Source organism: Microtus oregoni, unplaced genomic scaffold (genome assembly GCF_018167655.1).
Source record: "Microtus oregoni isolate MIOR12 unplaced genomic scaffold, Mior012 000026F_ref0000081, whole genome shotgun sequence".
Lineage (NCBI taxonomy): Eukaryota > Metazoa > Chordata > Mammalia > Rodentia > Cricetidae > Microtus > Microtus oregoni.
In genome coordinates this window covers 33767577-33788686 of record NW_024543085.1, presented here as the reverse complement: position 1 = coordinate 33788686, position 21110 = coordinate 33767577, and the positions used below count along the sequence as shown (strand labels likewise).

The window sequence follows — 21110 nt, the reverse complement described above, 5'->3', positions numbered from 1 at the left end:
AATTCTCAAAAGTATGGCATACATCTGCCCATACTCACACATACTCATCATATATACACATATAATAGTAATGAAAAAGGAATAATCAAAAAATATCCTGGTCTGGTGGTGTAACTTAGAAGAATAATGCTTATTTAGCATATAAGAACTCCCAGGCTCAAATTTTAGCATAGCAAAAATATAAACAAAATAAAACAAAAAGTATATAATATTAATTCTATGTTCTCCTTACTGATGAGATGTCAAACTCACCTTGGGTGGCTTGTGCTTTTGGTTATCTGTAATATCATCTTCTTCAGTATCTGACGTTTGGCGAAACTGAAGAGTGCCAGTGTTGATATAGAAGCCTCCATATTTTGTTGTTAGAGAAGCAGGGACTAATTCGTCATACTAGAGCAAAAAAAGTTTCAAATATATTCTCTTGTCTATAATTATAAAAACATGTCAAAGAATAGCATTTACTGACAATTTCCTTAAATACTAACTGCAAATGCAGCAATCCCACTACTGGGCACACTCCCAAAAGACATGAAATCAGTATGCCAAAAAAAATGTGACGCTTCTGTGCTTACAGCAGCATCATTTGCAAAAGCTAAAACACCAAGCAACCTAAGTGTCCATCAGTAAATGAATATTAAAATGTGGTATATTTATACAACAAAACATTATTTGGCATTGTAAAAGAAAGTCAGAGCTGGGCATGGTGGCATATGCCTTTAATCCCACCACTAGGGAGGTGGAGGTAGATGGATTCTCCGAGTTCAAGGTCAGCCAGGTTTATCTAGTGAGTTCCAGGACAACTAGAGCTAGAGAGCAAGACCCTGTCTTAAAGAATAAGGCCAGAAAATACTGCCACTTGCAATATGTAAAGAAATGAACCAGCACAGAGAGATCAGTATCACACACTATCCTTTGTATATGGACTCTAAATATGTTCAGTTCAAAAAGGTACAGAGTACAATGTTAGAGAGTAGAGGTTTGGGATGAGGGCAGAAAGGAATGAAGGAGATACTTGTCAATGATCTTTGTATTTCAAAATAGCTAGAAGGAGGTTTTTAATTTTTCTTACACGAAGAAACTCCATCTTGAAAAAACTAAAAAAAAAAAAATTGTTTGTTTTTGGCTTTTCCAGATGGGGTTTCTCTGTAGATTTGGACCTGTCCTGGAACTAGCTCTCGTAGACCAGGCTGGTCTCGAACTCATAGAGATCTGCCTGCCTCTGCCTCCTGAGTACTGGGATTAAAGGTTTATGCTACTTCCGCCCAGCTTTGTTTGTTTTTTCAAGGAGGGGGGGGCAGTCCTGGAACTTACTCTGTACACCAGGTTGGCCTTGAAATTTGTACAGAAAACTGGGTGACACTAAAGTATGTTTTCTTAATCAAATGTCAAATTAGGAATTTATTATATAAACCTAGAACCTAGGACTTCCACTCTGAGTTCCAAATAACAGTCAATATTCTAGACAGAAAATCCCAGTCTTAATTTACCAATTGCTTACAGTTTTAGTAAAGGCAACACCTCTCTACTCTAAAGGACACTGCTAATATGACTTGCTAAGATACCACAAGTGAACATGATGTACAGTGTGCATCATGTTCACAATCATTCCAATCACTCTTACCAGTTTAAACTGTCAGTTACGATCTATGCAACCAAGTACTGACTATATCACCATGTGAAACCTATACTAATTTGCGAATCATGAAATTTTAACTAGTATTTTCTGAATACCCCAAGTAATCACCGCACACTGCACAAGTTATCATAATCCTAGAGTCATGTGGGAATCCCCTCTGTGTGCTGTGATTATCGTTAATGATAAAGAAACTGTTTTGGTCCTATAGCAAGGCAGAACTTAGCTAACTGCTGGGAGGAAGAAGGGTGGAGCCAGAGAGACACCATGGAGCCCCTGCCAGACTCAGACGTGTGAAACTTGGCTCGTAAGCCAATGTCACGTGGCGATACAGAGATTAATGGAGATGGGTTAAATTAATATGTAAGAGTTAGCCAATAAGAAGCTAGAGCTAATGGGCCAAACAGTGATTTAAATAATACAGTTTCTGTGTTTTTATTTCGGGGCTGAGTGGCTGGGAACCAACAAGCGGCCTCCTGCTACACTAGAGGATATCATAATCCTAGGCATTAGAGTAATCTAATATCCAGATAAAAATGGAAGAACATAGACCTTACCAACATGACAAGCCTTAATTCATGTGCTACAAGACAGAGTAATAATAATTCTTATATGGTGTCCTAAATTCATCTTCTTTTTATAAGAGAAAATAGATGCTAGAGCCAAAGTTACAAAATTTGATCAAAACATACTGGTGATAAAGGCTGTAGCTTAAGATACCACCATTGTAGTAAGATATGCAACAATAACAAACTAAGTCTGTCTTCTAGGGATCTGCCAAAAAGACTACCTGGCTCCCATTTTATACATCATTTCAAAATATACCTCCCAAAAAAGAAATTCAGTATGTGCCCATTACTAACAAATTCTATAGCTAGCAATCTGCCTCAACCATATATTTAAACTCTATAAAATACCTAAATATACATTTAAGTAGATGAATGCAACCGAAGACAATCAACTACCACTACCGGCAAACACATATCCCTGAGAATTAAAATTACATTAATTAAAATCAGTTAAATAAGTACACATTAAAATCAGCATACCTATGCGCTAATGTATAAATACCATAAAAATGTTGAATTGCAATAAAGAATATTTAAAATACATATTATTTTTTTTTACAAAGATATACATGTTGAATGTTTATTAGATACAGAATTTCTTGACTGCAAAAGAAATTTCCTATTTACTTTCTGATGGATGACATTTGGGGAAAATTTATCTTGTACTTCATAATGATCTTGTGCTTTATTGCTGAGTTATAAGCATAACTGATTTGTTTATGTACTGTATGTTGTATATGTGTGTACGAGGGTGCACTCGCCTGTGCATGAGTGTATGGAGGCCGGAGGGATCTTCTTCAGTCTCTCTTCCTCATTTTTTTAAGACAGGGTCTCTCACTGAACCTGGAACTCACTAATTTGTTCAGACTGGCTGATTGGTGAGTCCCTGAATTTGCCTACCCAGTGCTGTGCACTGCAGTGGCTAGCTTTTATGTGGGTGCTGGAGATCCAGATTCAAGTTCTCATGCTTGCATGGGAGGCCCTTTTTCAACTGAGACATCTCCATAAATAATTCTTTTAAAAGCTAGAAAAATAAAACCAAAGAAATCACAATAACAAAAAATTTCCTGTTTAAGTCTTATATCCAGAAATGCTAATTCAATAAATCGTAGTTAGGACAAGCATATCAGGGGGCTGGAGAAATGGCTCAGTGGTTAAAAACACATATTGTTCTTAGAAAAAACCCAAATTCAATCCATGACACCCACATCAGGCAGCTCATAACTTTCTAGAACTCCAGTTTCAAAAAGCTCACACCTCACTGATCTCCTTGAGCACATACACACACATAAATAATAAAAATTTTTAAAAGTTAAAAGCATATCAATATTTTCCATCCTTGACTAAACTTAATGTAACTATTTTCAGCATTTGGTTAGAACTCTATTCCTTTTCCCATATATGTACTTATATGTGTATTAGTGACTGTGCTTATGCGTGAGAAAGTGCAGGTACTTGTGTCAGTGATGTACTCATGTGTGTCTATTGACAATGTGTGCATTTGTGCTCACGGTTTTTGTTTAGCTTTTCTTTTCTTTCTTTTTTTTTTTTAAGTTAGTGTTTCTCTTTGTAGCCCTGGCTTGGCTATCCTGGAACTCACTCTGTAGACCAGATTGGCCTTGAACTCAGAGATCTGCTTGCCTCTGCCCCCTGAACGTGGGAATTAAAGGTGTGTGCCACCACTGCCCAGCAGTGTGCTCGTGTTCAAAAACAGGGTCCCATATATCAAACAGGTCCCAGAATGCCCTCAATTTGCTATGTACTCAAGAATAATCTTGAGCTTCTGATTTCTCTGTGTCTACTTTACCACGCTGGGACTGCAGTGTACAACACTATGCTTTTATCCTTTTTAAAACTTTACTTCTTGCTGGGTGACAGTGGTGTACGCTTTTAATCCCAGCACTCAGGAGGCAGAGGCAGGTGAATCTCTGTGAATTACAGGACAGCCAGGACTATACAGAGAAACCCAAACTAGAAAAACCAAAGCAACCAACCAAACAAAAATTATTTCTCAGTTTGGGCAAGGAACAATGATTTCTCCAGGAATTAATGCTAACTATGCACCTGAAAATAAGCAACTATTAGTCTCAAAGATTCTCACAGGACCTGAAAACACAGAAAGCTACATGTAATGGTCTACTACTTTATTGGCAAATCAGAACTTGCTGGCCTAGCTCAGCCTAACAGTTTTGTTATCCCAACTGCCAGAAATGAATTCTGCGTTTTTTAAGTGGTAGGAAAAACATCAGATTAAGTATTTTATGATGCATGAAAATTACATGAGTTTAAATTTCACAGTCTATCAGTAAAGTTTACTTTTAACACTGCCACATTAATTCACTTATACAGTCTCTATGACTGTTCACATGCCACAGTAGGAAAATAGCTGTAACAGATACCAGATGGCCACAGTCTAAAATATTTACCACATGGTCCTTTAGAGATAGTTTGCCAAAACCTGGCCTATGATAGCAATATAGTAACAACTTACCATGAACAAGTCAACATTAAAAAATGTAAATCTATAGTACTTTTTTTAAAAAAAACTTCAAGCTATAAAAACAGCTTTAAAAGGCACAAATAAAAATATGTTGAAATATTTTAAGTTACTTTGTCTTGACTTCTACTGCCAAGAGCTTACGGCTATATTAAAGATATACTACTCACAGCCTCTGAGTTATCAATAAATGGATCTGTTTCATCATAGCCAAAGCCTATATCAATTAAATCTTGTAGCCGATCCTTCCGGTGTTTACGGGCTTTCCCACCCTGCAAAGAAGAAATAGATACATCAGATTTATTCAATACCTGTACTCTTTCCATAAATTTAAGAAAAGACCTAGTAGAAGAATTCACATTAATTTTAGTAGAGAAACCTTCTGTAGGCAACAGGGTCTCCCCACACCTCGCATGCATATTGTACTTAGTGACTGCTTCCTTGGAGTACAAGCCAGACAAAGTGGTTATATGATGGGAAATCCACTTCCTCAACCACACAGTCAGCACTAACAATGGTAAAACAAATAGATGGCATCTATCTTTGACACAGTGAAAATTACCTTCCAACTCTGTAGTCTTCCTTTCAAAAACCTGTAACCCCTTTTCAGTCATGAGGCTACAAAATAAGTGATCAGTGTTCTTCAAAGTCATCATGATTACGAAAGCCAAAGAATATATTAAAAACCAGTCACTCTTGCTGGGCACAGAGGCACACGCCTTTAATCCACATATTTGGGAGGCAGATTCAGGTGGATCTCTGTGAGTTCAAGGCAGCCTGGTCTATATAGTGAGTTCTAAGACAGATAGAGCAACCCTGTATCCAAAAAAAGTAAAGAAAAACAGCTAATCTAGATAAGCCCAAGGAGAGAACTCATTCTCAGAGTTATCCTCTGACCTCTGCTTGCCACCTGCTTGTGAAGGTGGTTCATGTGCAGACACTAAATAAAAACTAATTCTTTAAAAATAATGTTTTATCTTACATGCATGACTGTCTTGCCTGCTTATACGTATGTGCACAAGTTCATGCTTGGTTTCCTGCAGAAATCGAAGAGAACACTGGATTTCCTGAAACTGGAGTTAATTATGTGTGCTAAGATAAGAACCTAACCTGCATTCTCTGTAAGATCAACAAGGGATCTTAACTAACCACTAAGCCATGTCTCTCCAGCCCTCTTTTTTTTATTTTTTAAGACTTCTTTTTTGTTTTTATGTATGTTTGCCTGTGTGTGAATGTGTGTGTGTATGTGTATACATGTATGTATGTATGTATGCATGTGCAAGTGCCCTCAGAAGCCAGAAGAGGGCATTAGATCCTCTGGAACTGGTATTACAGAGTTGTGAGCTCCCTGATGCGGATGCTGGGAACCAAATTCAGATGCTCTGCAAGAGCACTTACATGCTCTTAGCCACTGAGCCAACTCTCCAGTTCCCAAAAATTACTCTTAAAGTTATACCTAAATGTTATATAATTATACACATAAGTACATACAGGAATATGAAAAACAAGCATGTATAGGAACTGGTAATTCAGATCAAGATCTGTTGTCTAGCCTATTCTCAAGTATGCTGTGCCAAGATCTATTCTCCAGCTTTGACGATGGCAGTTATGTGAGTATCTAGTTGGGTGATGAGCATAAGAGTTTCTTCTACTGTACTTGAAACTTGTGAACCTATAATTATATTTAAATGAAATATTTCTAAACCAAAACAAACCAATTCTTGGAGATGGCATTATTCAAGTTATACTTTACTTCAACCCCGGCTCATCACAGCATAAAGAGTTCATTATACCTCAATACAAAATTTTACTTGAACTCAAAGTTCCATATAAGCTTGGGATAAGTACTTTCAACAGGAAGCAGGCTTCCTCTGGTACCATGAACAAAAGTATGTAAGTGCTGTTTCCAAGTCTCATTTTGGATATTCACATTTACAGATTTAAATCCAACTATGATTTTTAAGCATCCCTGCAACATCTCCCCATCCTGTTTCTCTTTGTAGTCAGGGATAGAGGAAAGGAATGCACGAAAAGGAAGAAGAGGAAGATGAAACTGTTGACAAGGGCCTACACATGTTCCTTCTAAGCCACAGTGGGCTTTACAGCAAGGATGAAAGGAATATGTTCTCACAGTGTGGACTTCAATGGAAATTAAATGTTTAAAGATTGATACATTTTTTAAAAATTTATTTATATAGTGTTCTACCTACATGCCTACACACCAGAAGAGGGCACTATACTTCATTATAGATGGCTGTGAACCACCATGTGGTTGTTGGAAACTTGAGGACCTCTGGAAGAGCAGTCAGTGCTCTTAACCTCTGAGCTATCAACCCAGACCCAAGATTGATACATTTAATGCAATGTATCTTTAATAAAAACTAAATGCAAAAAAAAAATGGTGCTTGAGGGAGAAAAGGGCTACATTGGAATAATGAGCAATGCCTCTAAGGCAGTGCACTCCCTTCAGGATAACTTCCAAAGGTAATTCTAACTAAATGCTGTTGGGCATATATACTGACGCTGAAACAACTAAAACTGTTAAGCTGTAGTTAAATGATACTTTAATAATTTTGACCTCAAAGTCTGTCATTGTTCTTTTATTTTCTTTTTCTCTACCTTCCTTCTCAATCTCTCCATTTTAATTTTTTAATTTTTGCCAGAGTTGGAGTAAAACCAAGATTATTTCTGTTTCAAGAATTAGTATTTCTACTTCAAGTCTCTCTTGAGAGACTTTGTTTAAAAGTTGAGTCACACCTCCATCTTCCTTCTCATTCTGTCCGGTCTAAAAAGCTGGCCATTGTTTTGACCCAAATGTATTCAATTCCTTGGTTTGTCTCATTTCCATTAAGTTTACCATTACCACATCTAATGACTATTTAAAAAATACCACTTTCTATAATCTCCTGCCTCAGAAACAGCCTTATTACAAGACAAAAGGCTTTCTGCATGTTAACTGTGACTGCCTACCTACCTTTCTTTTATAATTTTCTGACATGAGCTTTTTGGTCCATTGAAATTCCTGTCCTAAGCGCACGTGCTCATCTTTCCTCAGGCTTTCACTGTATATGGCCTCTTACTCCTCAATGAATCATCCTGCTGCCTCTCACAGCTCAGTCTGAGTTTGAAAATTTTCTCTAGGACACTAATTAAAATCATAACCACTCTTTTCTGCTCAAAGAATACTTTCAGAGCAGGGGAAGAAAGTACAACTATGTGACAACAATTTGCCTGAAGAAATTAAATCAAGCCGGGCAGTGGTGATGCACGCCTTTAATTCCAGTCCTCGTGAGGCAGAGGCAGGTGGATCTCTTTGAGTCTGAGGCCAGCCTGGTCTACAGAGCTAGTTGCAGGACAGGCTCCAAAAGCTACAAAGAAACCCTGTCCTGAAAAACAAACAGAAAAACCAAAACCAAACAAACAAACAGAAAAAAACAAACAGCACAGTCTGTATGTGATGAGCAAATACAAAAGAACAAACATCTTATTGGTAATTAATTTAGGAGCATGTATATCAAGGTTATCAGCTTATTCCAACTAAAAATGATTGTTGTTAGTGCTCAACGGAGCAGAATCGTAGTGCTATTAAAAAGGTGTCAATTCTTTTCATTTTAAATGTGAATCTTAAAGAAGTTATCAAAAAGAATTAACTAAAGCCTTGACTATAATATTAATTTGTAATCTCACCAAAAATTCTATCTATAACAGCATCAAATGGCATAGCTATAAATCTTATCAACTATGGCATAACCATTCAATGCTATTGATCATTGAAAAACCAATATGGCAAAAGACTGTAAATACAGAGAATAAGAAAAGCAATTTGTTAAATCTTATTTACAACTCGGGTTATCCACAGAAACAGCATTAAGAATATTCATTAAACTTCTGAGGGCCAATAGTGATGGCTCAGTGGTAAAGGCATTTGCTGCCAAACCAGAAAACAAAGCTTGATCCCCAAGACCTACATAGAAAGAGAAAAAAGATAGTTTTCCTCTGACATCCACACGTGATGCGCATGTGTGTGCCCAAACACACACTGCAAAAAATACATATTTTAAATTTAAAAACAGGTAGCTGTAGAGATGGTTCAGCAGTTAAGAGCACTTATTGCTCTTGCAGAGGTTTGATTCTATCACCCACAAGGCAATTTACACACATCTCTAATTCCAGTCCCATAGCTGGAACTTGCCATGTAGCCTAGGTTGTTCTTAAAACTTGTTTTCCCTACCTCAGCATTCAAATACTAAGATTACAGGCATGTAGCATCATGTCTGTCTTGGAACAACATATTCAACAGATGCCCAAAAGGAGCATATACACTGTGAATTTAAAACATTAAAATATTACCTAAAGGAACTCATGACAGACTGGCAATGTGTCCTCTCTTCTACACATACCTATTGTGAGTCATTCTCTTTTTCAGGAGACTATTCCTGCAATACAATCAGCCTCACTCCATAATTTTCTAAATCCTTTTATACGGCGCAATTTACACATCAAGGTGACCTTATAAAAATCAGATTTGTATGGAAATAAATTCTTAAAATCTTCCATTTTGAGTCAGGGATGGGGGGCACAGGACTTTAATCCCAGTATTCAGAGACAGAAGCAGGTGGATCTCTGTCAGTCCAAGGCCAGCCTGCTCTACAAATCCAGTTCCAGGACAGCTAGGGTTGTTACACAACAAAACTTCCATTTTGCTCCATCACAAATGAAGAGCCCTCTTTAAAGCTCCTTGTCCAAGCACTCCACAATGACTCAGGCTATTACTGAGTCACTAGTACTGACTTAACCTGATAATCAGTATCTCAGGCCAATGTGCGATTACAACATTAGTAAGCTGAAACACAAACAAGACATTCCTAGCACTGGACCCCCACTGCCATTGTAACAATAAGTGACATTCACTGATCACTTATGGCAGACAGAGCAAGCAGGACATTAATTCATAAGTTTCAAGTTTTACAACCAGAAGAAAACACCCTGTTTATAATTATAGTTTCTCAACTTGTACCAAAGCCCTCTACAATTGCACCTTTTTATATCCATGCTGATTTCAACCTTCCAATAAAAAGGCATACAGTTTTTTTTTAAAGATTTATTTAGTTATTATATATACAACATTCCATGTATGCCCGCATGCCAGAGGAGGGCGCCAGATCTCCTTATAGATGGTTGTGAGCCACCATGTGGTTGCTGGGAATTGAACTCAGGACCTTTGGAAGAGCAGCCAGTGTGCTCTTAACCACTGAGCCATCTCTCCAGCCCAGGCATACAGTTTTTAAATCAGTAGAAACAGTCAACAGTACAGAAACACTAACACACACTTTGATAACAATCACTTATAGGTGCAAGATCTTACACATGTCCTAAAACTGTTGTTTCACAATAGGTCTGCTGGGAATAAAAGATGTTGAAAATTTATTTAGCTCAAAAAGGCCATACAATAAAAATGGTTCAACAGAGTAAATGATCAGAATTAAACATTTACTGTTTCAGCATGATTTAGTTTCCCTTAAGACTGCACACCTTTAATCCCAGCACTTGAGAGGCTGAGGCAAGTCAATCTCTGCATTTGAAGCCAGCCTGGTCTACAGAGCAGTGGCAAGACAGTCAGGGCTACAAAGAGAAACTTTGTCTCGAAAAACCAATGGGAGGAGGAGATGGCTACCTTGATCCTCAAAGTTGTTTTTAAAAGGTCATTTTATGATTTTAATATACATTCAACCCTTTACAACATGGTTTGGTTCCAGGACCCCTAACAAAATCTTCAGATGTTCAAATATCCTATATAAGATGTAGTATTTATATATAACCCACTTTTATCCTGCTGTATACTTTAGCTCTAGATATTTATATAATATCCAATATAATGCGAATGGCATATAGTTATGAACCTGTATTGTTTAAGGAATAAAACTAAGAAAAAAGTCTTCACATGTAAAATACATTTCTTTCTTCCTTTTTTATTTTTTAACTATATATCCGATCTTTAGTTGGTTGAATCCATGGAGACAGAATTTCCCACACTACTGTATTTTTGTTGTTTCATTTTTGTTCTTTTTTTTAATATTTATTATTTATTATGTATACAATATTCTTTCTGTGTGTATGCCTGCAGGCCAGAAGAGGGGACCAGACATCATTACAGATGATTGTGAGCCACCATGTGGTTGCTGGGAATTGAACTCAGGACCTTTGGAAGAGCAGGCAATGCTCTTAACCTCTGAACCATCTCTCCAGGCCCCTTTTGTTCTGTTTTGAAAGACAGAGTCTCTCTATGTAGCTCCGAATGTCCTGGAGCTTGTGATGTAGACCAGCTTGAACTCACAGAGAGCCACCACATCCAGTCTAGTTGCAGACCAGTGTTACTCTATACTAAATTCACCGGAATCTGTGTTTTATGAGTAGAATTCATTCTGTAATGATCTTCAAAACTTTGCCCAAACTTTTCCCAAAACTTTATCAAGCTGAGTCCTAGGGACCATGTATAAGAAAAATGGAGGAAAAACAGACCTGGGGAAGCTCCCCAAGTACCCTAACTTCTCAGGAGTTATGGCTCACCAATGAGTGATATACTTCTTAAAATGATTGCAGGTTTTTACAATATCTACTTCCACTATCATACCCAAGGGGACTGTTGAAAAGTATTTCACAATTGATTGTGTTGTGAAATCACTCAACAGAATGTATACAATTATTTAAATCAATCAATATAATTATTTTTTTATTTTTATAATATTTATATATTTTCTATTAAAATAAGAACTAATGTGTTGTTGCATATAAACAGGATATACATGACTTAAGGTAAATATAACACAAAAAAGTTTCATAGTGATTCTCTTAAAAGGGAGGAAGGGTGATGAACTGCTACACCAAGAGAATAGTTCCCCACCGAGGAGGAGCGGAACAGGGTTAGAGCTGCAGCAGAGCTGGATGTGCTGCCTGTTCCTGACCATGTGAGACCATGGACCTCAGTCACATAACTGTGGGCTTAAAGCCTCCTTTGTTCGTCTGTGAGATACAGTAAATATTTCTTACATTATCGCCTTTTATTGTGAGATTTGTTAAGCAAACTGCCTAGATTCTAGAAGGGCTATAATGAATGCAGCCTACTAACACCATCAGTCACACCAGTAAATCTGTCTGGCTGTCAAAACCATTCATTCAGCTTCAATTTGTGAGATCAAGATAAGTAAGCAGTTGCTATTTATAGGCCCTCCCAACAAACTGCAAAAAGAAATCAGGCCAATAGGGTAAAATGACTGAGGTGAACACTATACTCACATATTTCATTTCAAACTTCTTAGCCAACATTTCCACTTCTTGCCTCTCCTTATGCTCATCATCAAATGGGTCTTCTGCATGAACAAGCTTCTTCTGATTCAAAGGAAATGGGGAAAGAAACAGAAGTATTACAACTACTTCAACTAGACTGCCATATACTAATCACATATCAACTACAGTTCAGTATAAATAAGTAGCATATCAAATAGATATTCAGTACTATATATTCTATAACTACATCCATTGTATTATTTTCCAGACTGGAATCTAGCTTTAAATTTCAATGAACATAAATAGGTTAAAAGTATTAAAAGCAATCTTTTTTTTTAAAATGATAGCTCACAGAAGGAAAGTATCTGCAGTTGATAGACTTACACACACTGTACAGTAAGAATTCCAACATCAAAACTGACTCCACTTGCAAAATAACCACATGATCATCCCATCCCAAATAAAGCAATCTCTCCCTAGTCCAACACAGGTAAAAATGAAAATATGAATTTTATTTTGATATTATCCCCAAGAGCTAACTGATTCAGCCATGGATAGCCCTAAAAAGGTATCCAAATTATTAGAGAATCAAGATTCATCATATGCTTACAAGTTATTACTTAAGTATCTGCAAGGGGCCCTGGCTTTCTGCTGAGACTTAGAATCAATAACTTCTTATATTGCCTGTCTCCTGTCAATGGATACCCATTCAAGGAAAAGACAAAGCTAAAAAAAAAAAAAAATGCAATAGCTGACCATGGCTTCCTACTAACAGTGTAGAATAAAACGCCATTCTAAAATACACTTTAAAACACAGACACACTCACACACTATGAGCAAGGATCCTATATTCACCAGCCACTCGCCAAAACAGATAAAACTGTATCCTTTCTTGACTTTACTATGTTTTCAAAAAAATTTTAATGTATTATTATTATTATTATTATTATGTGCTGCATGATGGAGGGGGTGGGGAAGTGCACACACGTGGAGGTCACAGGGCAACTTTGTGTAGTTGATTCTCTCCTTGTACCTTTCTGTGGATTCTGGGGATTGAACTCAGGTTGCCAGGCTTGCTCTGACCTGAAGTGCTGTTACAGCAGTTATGTTTTATATATATATATATATATACATATATATATATATATGTATATATATATATAATTTTTTTAAAAGGCAGAGCTACTTTTAAAGAAATACAATTTTTATCCAATTTCAGAAAATTTACTTTGAAAGTAAATTTGGTTTTGTTGTTTGCTTCTTTTGATTTTTGTTTTATTTTGTTTTGTTTTTGGTGACAGGGTCTTACTATGAAGCCTGGAATGACCTGGAACTTAGTTAGATCAGGCTAGCCTCGAACTCAGAGATCCTTCTGATTCTCTCTCTTGTGCGACTAAACTATGTACAACCATACCCCTCTCAAAGTAAATTTTAACAGGGGTTTTTGTTTGTTTTGTTTTTTAAAGACAGGGTTTCTTTGTGTGTAAGGCCTGGCTGTTCTCAAACTCACTTTGTTGACCAGATTGGCCTTGAACTCACAGAGATCCTCCTGCCTCTGCCTCCTTGGATTAAAGTCCTGAGGATTCATTTTTTTAACCTGATGAAGCAGCTTCAAATAATTAAAAGTATATTACAACCAAGACAAAGACCTGAATTTAGTACTAAGGTGTTTCATCCTAGATAGAAAGACCAATACACATAATCAGCCTAAAACAAGACAGGGAAACATGGATAAAGAGAGGTTTCATCCTTCCCAGCGTATCAAAATAAAGAGGGGGGAACTCCTTAGATTTTAAGGAGTTGATTTTAGAATTTCTAAATGTAATAATAAATATTTAGAGAATATCTTCTCCTAATTGGCATTATGAATAAAAAATATTAAAAAAAACCAATTGAAAACAAACTAGCAAAGTGAGACTGGTAAGGAGTAAAACTGCTACATTGGGGGCACAGCAGTCCCCTGGCACTAATGCAAGCAGTCAGTATCTGTTGTCATAAACTATCCCCTCCCACCACTGAGTAGTTCAAATACTAGATCCTTATTATTAGTATGATCAGGATTTTATGACAGTTTTATTGAACTCAGAGCCTTTCACTTGCTGACTTATTTTATATATGCAAATACAAACACAAATTTTTACTAAGAATCACTTTTTTTAAAAAAAGATTTTTATTTTTTTATGTACATTGGGGTTTTGCCTGCATATGTGTGAGGATGACAAATCCCCAGAATGGAGTTACAGTTGTGAACTGCCATGTGAGTGCTGAGAATTGAACCTGTGTCCTTTGGAAGAGCAGCTAGTTTCCTTAAACCTTCAGCCATTTCTCTATCTCACCTTTAAATGTTATTCTAGAATTTTTTTCAAGACAGGATTTCACTACAGTCTAGACCTCAAAACTCATAATCCTGCCTCAGTATCATGAGTATACCATGCCCAGTTTAATCTAAAATATTTTGTGTTATTTTACACAGGCATTGAAATCTATCTCTTGTTTACATGTGGTCTATAAAATTAAAATAAACTCACTTCTCCTTTACCTTTAATGCCTGCAATCCAAGCACTCAGGAAGCTGAGACAAGAAGTCTGACAGAAGTTTGAGGCAAACCTGGCCTACACAGTGAGACCTTAAGTACAATCCCCCACCCCACCCCACCCCACCCCCGCCAGGTGAAACAAATTTCAAACTATCAGCTATCTATGAGTAAAATCAATGCAATGGTTTTCTCCTTTGATCTCAGTAGCATGTTCAAATCTTTCAAAGGTCTTATCCAACATATGCAAGTGACAAGCAACCGAATAGCACAGAAGTCTGTAACAGTACAGTTACATCACCATCATTATCGCTTGTTTTTCTCTTCATAGGAAATATTTAACTCATTATGTTCTCAAATAGGTGCTCAGGTTATCTGATTCTTGGTTTGCTAAGAACTGAGCTTTTTTCTCTTATGTATTTATAAAGTCCAAAACTTACTCCACAATGCACTTTCTCCAGCAATGGCGAACAAACTAATCTTTCAGGATAGGAATGATTCCAATTTCTCAGAACCACCTAAACTACCATAATTATAGCATAATACCACAAAGAGAGCAAGGAAAAGGGCTGACCTAATATGCAAGGTGATTTTGCTTTTTAGAGTTAGCCAAAATATGCTTTTCCTCATAAATACAGAAAAACTCCAACTGTATTTCCACTAATTGGGATTGCACTCTTAATTTAGCAGGTCTGAAGGGGCTTATTTAAATGCACCCCAGTACAGATGGTATTTACACAGAACATTTTCAACAGTCCACAGCTACCAACTTTCAGTTAACAAATCTTGTTCACAAACATACAGCTATTTAAAAAATCTGGAGACTTTTTCTTCTAATTCTGCTTAGCCTACTACAGGTACATTATTCACTTCCAGTAATTCAAAATTAAAATTATTTTGGAAAGATTATAACTCCAAAAATAAAATTAATCTGCGTCAGGCCTGGTGGTACAGACCAGTAATCCCAGCTACTCAGAAAGCTAAAACAGCAAGATCATGAAGTCAAGGCCAGCTTGAGCAACTTAAAATTATCTTGTCTCAAAACAAAGACCGAGGTAGACTTGGAGTCCTGTCAATGATCTAGCATATCACTGACCCTTGGCGTGATTCTCAGCATTGGAAAAATAAAAGTGAAAGACTTCCTAGAGGAGGAAATTTGGGGCTTCCCACTTTCTAGACATTCTAATGCTCTTTTGCATTCCAACTGGTCACTCTTCTAGGATTTCCCTTTATGGAGCCATCACAATTCATTTACAAAGGTGTTATTTATACATTAGTAGGTAATAAATATATCAAGTAAGACTAATCATAGGAAACAGTAGCAAACTCCTGCTACAAAAGTATACAGCATTAAAAAACAAAAGAGTAACAACCTGAAACAGAGTAACAACCTGGTCTACAGAGCAAGTTCCAGGGCAGCCAGGGATATACAGACACCCTCTCAAAAGACCAACAACAAAAAATAAAAATAAAAAATAAAATTAAAAAAAAGAAAAAACCCAACAAAACAAAAAACAAACACCAGGATAAATTCTTTTGTGGAATTACAAAAGATATATGCTTGAATATATAATGAGAAATCTGGATCACTAAATCCCTAAATTGATAATATATATGAAACAAACACAAAAATTAAGACCAATTTATCTGTCTCTTAAAACATGAAAGTATAGCCATGTACCATGCTTTCAGGTTCGGGGAAAGATCACATACACAATGATAAATACCACAGAGTCTAACTAAATAGCAGGTTAAATGGTTAAGTACCGTATAGCTAACTATATAGGTGGTTAAAACACCTAGGTTAGCTGGGCGTGGTACCCAACACCTTTGATCCCAGAACTGGGGAGGTAAAGTCAGATGGATCGAAAGTGGTAGTCCAGCCTCATCTACAGAGTGATTTCCTGGATAAAACTGCTACACAGAGAAACCCTGTCTCAAGCAAGCAAAACTAAAGCAAGCAAACAAGAAATCCCACCCAGGTTAAGTGAACTACTTTCTACAGTGTTTGCCCACTGACAAAACACTAACTAGCATTAAGTATTTTTACCTAAAGATGGTTTTTGTCCTGCCGTTTTGTTACACTTATTTGTGTGTGTATATGTACACCCTGCAGAGGATAATGGTTCTCTCCTTCCACCATGGGGGTCCTGGGGATGGAACTCAGGTCTTCAGGCTTGGCAGCAAGTGCCTTTACCTGCTGAGCCATTTTGTCACCCAGTTCTGGTCTTTTGAGTCAGGGTCTCACTAATGTGGCCCTGAACTCTCCATCCTTCTAACCCCAGCCTCCAGAGTGCTGAGGTCACAAACTATCAAGCCCATCTACAAAATGTTTTGAATCTGTAACTTAGAAAATTATAAAAACCAAACCCCTTATACTAACAAGTCAAATATAATTTCTTTGAAAAATGCTTCAAATTAAGACTAAAAAATGACTTTTTTTTTTTTAAAGAGCTCTGGTCGGGCAGTGGTAGCGCACTCCTTTAATCCCAGCACTTGGGAGGCAGAGGCAGGCGGATCTCTGTGAGTTCGAGGCCAGCCTGGACTACAAGAGCCAGTTCCAGGACAGGCTCCAAAGCTACAGAGAAACCCTGTCTCTTAAAAACAAAAACAAAAACAAAACAGAGCTCTGAATGGAGTCTACAGAACAAAATGTTACGTGAAAGTGATCAAAATGGTCACTACCCCCCAAATTTCATTTTGTCTGAAAACATTTAGTAATGATGGCTCCACAACAATACTTATAACTAGCCATCAAAGGATTATGATACAAAATGAACACAGGCTAATGATATTTTTTCAACGTGAGACTTTTGATTAAGAGTCCTTCATTGCAATAACAAAGATAGTTGATGAAAGATACTAATGAATTATGGAGTCCATTAGACCTGCTAGGAAGCCCAGCCTAATAAAGAGCATAGTCGCTAAACTAGAGGACAATTGTATGTCTGTCTGCCTCTGTCTCTTTCCCACCTCCTCCCTCCTAAAGATCACCAACCCACAACAATAAAAATTACAGTCACCGGCAAACCGCTGTCCTAATCCCCATTGTTCAGCGCTTTCCTCAAAGGCATACCTATGTATTTTCCTGTTTTTCTTTTTTATATAAATTCAAAGCCAACGTTTTTCCCATCATTCTCCAAAAGACCACACCGGACAAATAACCCCGATTCGAACTAATAATAACACTCAAATAATATGATTAGACAGCCACCGAGTAAGACAGGAGACCTTTCCATTCAAAGACAATATGAACAAACTCAACACACACACAAAGCTAACAATATTTACCAACACGAGTGCAACCACATTAACGAATCCACTTTTTCATTCCTAAGGTGGAATCTTTAGTTTCTGAAAATGTTTAAATTCTCTTAAATCCCCTTCAATCAAGGAAAATAAACCACCCGGCCACGAGCCCATCTCTGCAGCCCTGGCGCCCGGTACAGCTGGGTTGAGGAAGGATGAGGATGAGCCGAGAAGGGGTCACACAATCTCTCCGCTTCAGACCGGGGGGCGTGTCCCCCAAGGTTTTTTCGCTTCCCTTCTACCGGAACGACAGATGGAGTGCCACAAGAAGCTAGCCGCCCGGCTCGCGGGGCCTCGGGATTTGGTGTGGGGAACAGAAAGGAAAAGGAGGAAAAAAAAAAAGCTGAGGTTTCGAAAGGTGCAGAGGAAAACCGGCTCGGCGCGGTGTGGAAGGGGCAGCCTCGGCCACCCAGGTGGGCCGAGCCGCACAGCTCCCGCCCCGTCTAGCCGCCCGGCCCCCGCCACCCCACCCCCGGGGTGAGCGAAGTGCAGAGCAGCCCGGGCAGGCGGCCGGTCCGGAGGCACCCGGGCTGTGGGGCGGCCGGGAGGGAGGGACCCTCTGTACCCGTTGTTCTCCGCACAGCAGCAGCTCCGGGTAGCTGAACTCCACGCAGGTTTCGTCCGTGGGGTCCTTGAGCACCAGCTCCAGGCGAACCGTCTCCTTCGGCGGTCGCGGCGGCGGCTCCGCCCGGGCAGCCGAGTCCCGCGGCGGGGCGGTCTGCAGGGACAGCGGCGGCGGCGGCGGCTCGGGCCGCGGGGGCTCGCGCTGCAGCGCCATGGGCGGCTCGGCGCGGCTGACCTCGCGCTGGGGGAGAGGCTTGTCGCGCGCCGGGTGCTGCGCGTCAGCGCGGGGGGCCGACTCCGCCCGGGCCGGCTCGCGGTACGGCTGCGGCGGCTCCAGGCGGGGGGGCTCGCGCTCGGCGCCCGCGAAGTCGGCCTCGCGCCGCCTCACCGGTGACAGGCTAATGAACGCGACTCTGCGCGGCTCCGCCATCCCCACTGTTCTGGCCCTCGGCGCTCGCTCGAGCCGGCTCTCGCCTCGACCCCGCACGGCGTGCCTGCCCGCCTTTCCTTCCGCTCTCCGTCGCTTTTCTTCCCTCCAGCACCCTCAGCCGCCTCCGCGGACGCCACCGTGAGTGCGAACCGGGTCCCTGTCCCCGCTACTACGTGCTGATGAGCTCCACCGCCATCGCCAGGGTCGCCGCAGCCGCCATGTTGGGTCCCCCACATAAATAGAAGCAGGCCGCTGAGCGGGCGCATGCGCACACCGGAGACGCTCGCGTCCACAGTCGTGGCTGTTGCTCAGTTTTCCTCTTTTCCTCCCAACAGTCTGGAGTGCGGACAGCTCGGCGGAAGTGACGTCACATGTGGCCCTGTCTCCGTAGCAACGGAGACGCTATTTCTGCTTTGGCTCCGAAGGAGGGGTTTGGGGTTCCCGGAGTGATTTCCTCTGTTCGCCCGGAAACCGAGGCGCGCTCGCGGATCCCTCAGGGTGAGCGTTTCGATGTGCCTGGGAACGACCCAGACATGGCGCCGCGTCCCGCTCGTCGACGGCCTTTGGCTCTCGGCCCCGGGAAGCAGGGTTGTCAGCCGAGGACTCCGGGTGGACCCTGGAAAGGGTGAGGGACTCGCGGCCTAGCCGCGGATCCTGCCCGCCCGGTGCCCAGTCGCCGGAGGTGTCCAGGGTAGAAAGGCAAAGACTAGACTCGCCCCAGACCCCACCCGCGGGCGCCACGCTGCCTCCCACACCGCCGCCGCCTACACTTCTCCCCAGCCGCTTTGCGCACGGCGGGGAGACTCTCGGTGACGCGCAGCGGTTGGGAAATTGAACTGGCAAACGAACAGTTCGTGAAGACTTGAACGTCTTAGCAGGGTTTGTTGTTATTTTAGGAGACTCGTTCTCGGGGGGAGGTGGATGACGACTTTGAGGCTCATTTCTGAGTGAGAAGGAGCGCTGATTAGGCTTCGCTGTTATGCCCATGGGAACCGAATTGTGATTCGGATTTTAAAGGATGAGAATTACTGACCGTTTTAATCTATTCAGTAGAAAGTGAATTTGAAGACTTGTTTTCCACATCCTCAAGGAAACCCAAGCTTGTTAATTGCCTTAGCTGTATTAGATGTTGAGGAGCTGAGTCAAAGTGACATCATTTTTTTAACAGGCTGGTATTGACTCAGAATTCTGTTCCTTTCCAAAGATGCGCCATTTGATGATGGAATGTTCACCCCAAAAGTTCCTCCTCGTTCAATACAGGCGTGGAGGCACAGGAAGAGGCAGGCTGTGCGACTTCAACACAGTCTACATAACCAGCTCCAGCCCAACTAGCACCTCTTTTTGGTTTTTGCTGGCAGGGTTTCTCTGTGTAACAGTCCTGGCTGTCCTGGAACTCACTCTGTAGACCAGGCTGGCCTCGAACTCACTGAGATTCACCTGCCTCTGCCTCCCAAATGCTTAAAAGTGTGTGGCACTCCAGACTCAGGTGGATCTCTATGATACAAGGCCAGCCTAGTGGACTTAGTGAGTTCCACGCCAGCCAGAGCTGGGAGACTTTGTCTGAAAAGGAGGAGGAAGAAAAAAAGGAAAAAAGAAACAATCTCTTCTAGCTCTAAAATGCTGTATTAATTCCTTGACACCATGCTTTACCTACAACATTCCTTCCGCCACCACCCCCAATTTTGATTGAGATCTCTTCTTTTGGACTGAGGCACTTAAATGACCTTTCTGTCCCCAGACTCTATTTCTGCCAGTCTTACAATAGGGCAATTAATGTTTCCGAAACACTTTTTGTTGTATCACTCTATATTCCAGCTCCAATTGAGCTGCAAAGTGAACTCTATACCTGTGTTCAGTAGCTACAATTTATCCCAGAGCTTTGGGTCAGTCTGTCCTTGAGCCAGCTCTTCTGTGTGTATACTGTTCATCCAACTTTATCATCTGCTGGGTGCTTTCCTGGTCCACAGTAAGAAATAGATTCTAAGCCTTGACATAAACACTAAAACCAGCACTCAGGAGGCAGAGGCAGGCAGATCTCTGTGAGTTTGAGGCCAGCCTGATCTACAGAACAAGTCCCAGGACAGTCAAAGTTGACTGTCTCAAAAATCAAAGCAGAAAGTTAGTTCTTTGTAACCCAATGTCCACATCCACACAGCTGACGTGCAGTGTGCCTTCCTGTGAGGCACAGAATAGAAACAGTGATGGAGGTCAAAGGACGATTTGTGGAGCCTGTTCTCTCCTTGCAGGTGGCCAGACTCGCATAGCAAGTGCCTGTATCTAATGAGTCATCT

The 21110-nt window shown here is 40.3% G+C and overlaps 1 protein-coding gene across 4 annotated transcripts in view; it reads right to left on the bottom strand.

Annotated features, from left to right (window-relative positions):
- The window catches only part of Ubn2 (ubinuclein 2), a 64168-nt gene extending 45029 nt beyond the window's left edge, over positions 1-19139 (bottom strand). For 3 of the 4 annotated variants that reach the window (XM_041675785.1, XM_041675787.1, XM_041675788.1), the window contains exons 1-4: positions 18391-19139; positions 11993-12085; positions 4870-4971; positions 253-390 (exon numbers count right to left, since the gene is read on the bottom strand). In XM_041675785.1, coding sequence (XP_041531719.1) covers positions 253-390; positions 4870-4971; positions 11993-12085; positions 18391-18819 — 762 coding nt within the window. In that variant the 5' untranslated portion in view covers positions 18820-19139. The remainder of the gene's footprint in view (positions 1-252; positions 391-4869; positions 4972-11992; positions 12086-18390) is intronic. The other variant, XM_041675786.1, reaches the window with a different exon arrangement.
- Between the last annotated feature and the right edge of the window lie 1971 nt (positions 19140-21110).